The following is a 2,500-nucleotide window of genomic DNA, read 5'->3' as shown; positions in this document are numbered from 1 at the left end:
TAACATTTTTTTTAGCTCCTTGTAGGATCCAGACAATGAAGTTGTTTGGACAGGGATATAGATGAACCCTTTTGTCTAAGTAAATAAACTGCATTTATGTTCTGACAGGATAATATTCACTTTACTTTCTTTTAGTTCCAGCTGAGTAGCCATGGCCCTCACTCCTGTGGCAGCTTCAGTCCGTAGGATGAGACATGATGTGTACAAAAGGCGCGGACCAAGACAAAACCTACAGCCTCCATTTGTTGCACAAGCCAAACAGACATTTTTCAAACTAATTAGCCAATAATATGCAAGAGAAAAAGTAATATCGTGCGACTAACAAAGGTGTTGATGATTGAGTGCTCACACTGTAATTAGTGTGTCAGGCCCTCGTTTCTCTGCCAAGCCTCAGCTATTAATTGCACCAAATTAGAAAACTATATCAGAGGCAAAATTATTCTTTCACTTGTCATTTTGAGAGAGGGAATTCATTCCATTCAAGAGGCAGGTTAAAAAGAGGGGAAGCAGATACTAATCTGCTTATGTCATGTAAATAAATGTTCCTTGTGCTATCTGTAAGGAACTGCGCTAGGCATCTTAAAACTGCCGGAAAAGTACTTACCTTCCAAGTTGCTGCATTACGCCTGAAGTAAGCAAATGTCCGTGTAAACCAGCTGTAAATTTCATTAAGTGTTAACTGCCTGTCAGATGACTCCATGATAGCCTGAAATGAGACAAGATACATAGTGACATAAAATAATGGTTTACTAACTAGACTAGATGACACTTTCTCATCCAAGCCTTACTTTAAGCATTAATGAATTTTAATTTAATCAAAGTTAATTTTCCTTCTACTTACCTGCCTTATGAGAGTTGCATAAGTAAATGGAGGTCTGACATCTGCATTTTTATAAAATTCGTAGTTTGGGGCAATCTCTATAAAAATAAAAACTAGGTGTTAATTCTGCTAATAATTCACAGGATCTATAATTGATTTTTCATATTTTTCCCCTAGTATTGGCGAAGTGATTCAGTGAGAAAGCCACTGACTAGTGAAAGCACAAAGGCATGACAGTGGAATTGAATTATATGGAAAAGGCCATTTCTGACGTGAAGTGCAAATGAAGCGTCCCCTAGTTGTTCGTGGTACTTGAGGAACTGTGCGACCAGCTGGCCTGAGGATTTTTTCCAACAGCCAGGTCCTCTTTTAAGCGCGTGGTTTAGGCATGTTCTTACATGGACTTTTGCCCCCCTGCCATAACCTTTGCTTTTCTCATCTAATACTTCTTAAAGAACAACAAGGCTCATCACTCGGCATCTGTGGCCATCTAACAAAGGAAACACAAAATCCTCGCAAGCGCCCATGTTGAAAATAACTTCACTTTTTGTAGAAAGGGGGCACTGGGTTAATAACGGTTACAATGTGTGACTGTGATTATCCAGATGCCCCTGGGCCGGGGAGGGGAGGGGTGAGGAGTGGGGCGGAAGGGAGCGGGAGAGGAGAAGGGTAAGAGAGGGAGAGAAGGTAAATTTGAGTTCCAAGCAAACTTTGCTTCTCATCTGCATCTTAAGCAAAGTGGCGTGTAGGTATTAGGAGCGGTGGTAGCACCTTGATAACGATTGATTCACGGAAAGCCTGGAGTGTCTTGCATAAAGCATCGGTGCTTCATATCCGTCCTTTTAAACAGCTCTTCTCGTATAGCGTTACTCGCAGATGTTGTACCGCTATGGTCTTCCCTCAGAGATCAAAGGACCTCACTGAACTGAGGTGATAATATGGGCCATCCTGACAACACATCTCTCAATGTCTCTAATGGGGAGAGCTTTCTTTCCTGAACAACCATTCAGAACAATTCATCATGATGTGCTTAGGGAATCGCCCCTATCCACATTTACCAGGAATAAAACAATTATCACTCCATAAATCATGACTTGAGTTTCCATGTGCTCTGGAATGGCTCATGTACAGTTGCTTCAACTATAGTTTTCCTCTCCCAAAGTAAAAGAGCTCTACTGAGCATTCATATCCTACCTGATGACATGGGAATGTTGTATTTGTCTGAATGTCGCCTTCGTATGGCTCCCACATTGGGCACACTGGCTGGGGTGATTACTGAGGGTCCCTGGGTAATCGGGGTGACTGGGGCCGTTGGTGTGGTAGGGGTTTGAGGTAAGCTCTGTGGGGATGTCTCCAACATGTTCTTCGACATGGTGACACTAGACACCAGATTTAGCTGCAAAGGCCCAAGAGAAGGGCAGGAAAAAGGTAGAGACAAGAGAAAAAGACTTAAAAAGGTTTGACAAATGAGAGTGGATTCACTTCTACAGCTGTGTTGCCACTAATAAGCTGCAAAAGGAAGCAGCCAATCTCAACTAATTACAGGATGAAATTGTATCATAAGAACTCTAATTAGAGGATGCTGTTAGAGGTTATCTAATAATCTCCTGCAATGTTACTTAGGACTAACTCCCTTCTTGTCCTACCAGACTTCAGCGAAAGTATATTTCTTTAAATAAA

General features: G+C 41.7%; 1 protein-coding gene across 1 annotated transcript in view; it reads right to left on the bottom strand.

Annotated features, from left to right (window-relative positions):
• Nucleotides 1-2,500, bottom strand: part of FOXP2 (forkhead box P2) — a 539,953-nt gene that overhangs the window by 33,107 nt on the left and 504,346 nt on the right. The window contains exons 18-20 of the mRNA XM_042922589.1: nt 2,015-2,216; nt 842-918; nt 605-706 (exon numbers count right to left, since the gene is read on the bottom strand). Coding sequence (XP_042778523.1) covers nt 605-706; nt 842-918; nt 2,015-2,216 — 381 coding nt within the window. The remainder of the gene's footprint in view (nt 1-604; nt 707-841; nt 919-2,014; nt 2,217-2,500) is intronic.

The sequence above is a fragment of the Panthera leo genome, chromosome A2 (genome assembly GCF_018350215.1).
Source record: "Panthera leo isolate Ple1 chromosome A2, P.leo_Ple1_pat1.1, whole genome shotgun sequence".
Lineage (NCBI taxonomy): Eukaryota > Metazoa > Chordata > Mammalia > Carnivora > Felidae > Panthera > Panthera leo.
Note: the sequence above shows the minus strand (reverse complement) of the source record. Positions and strands in the feature narration are given on the sequence as shown.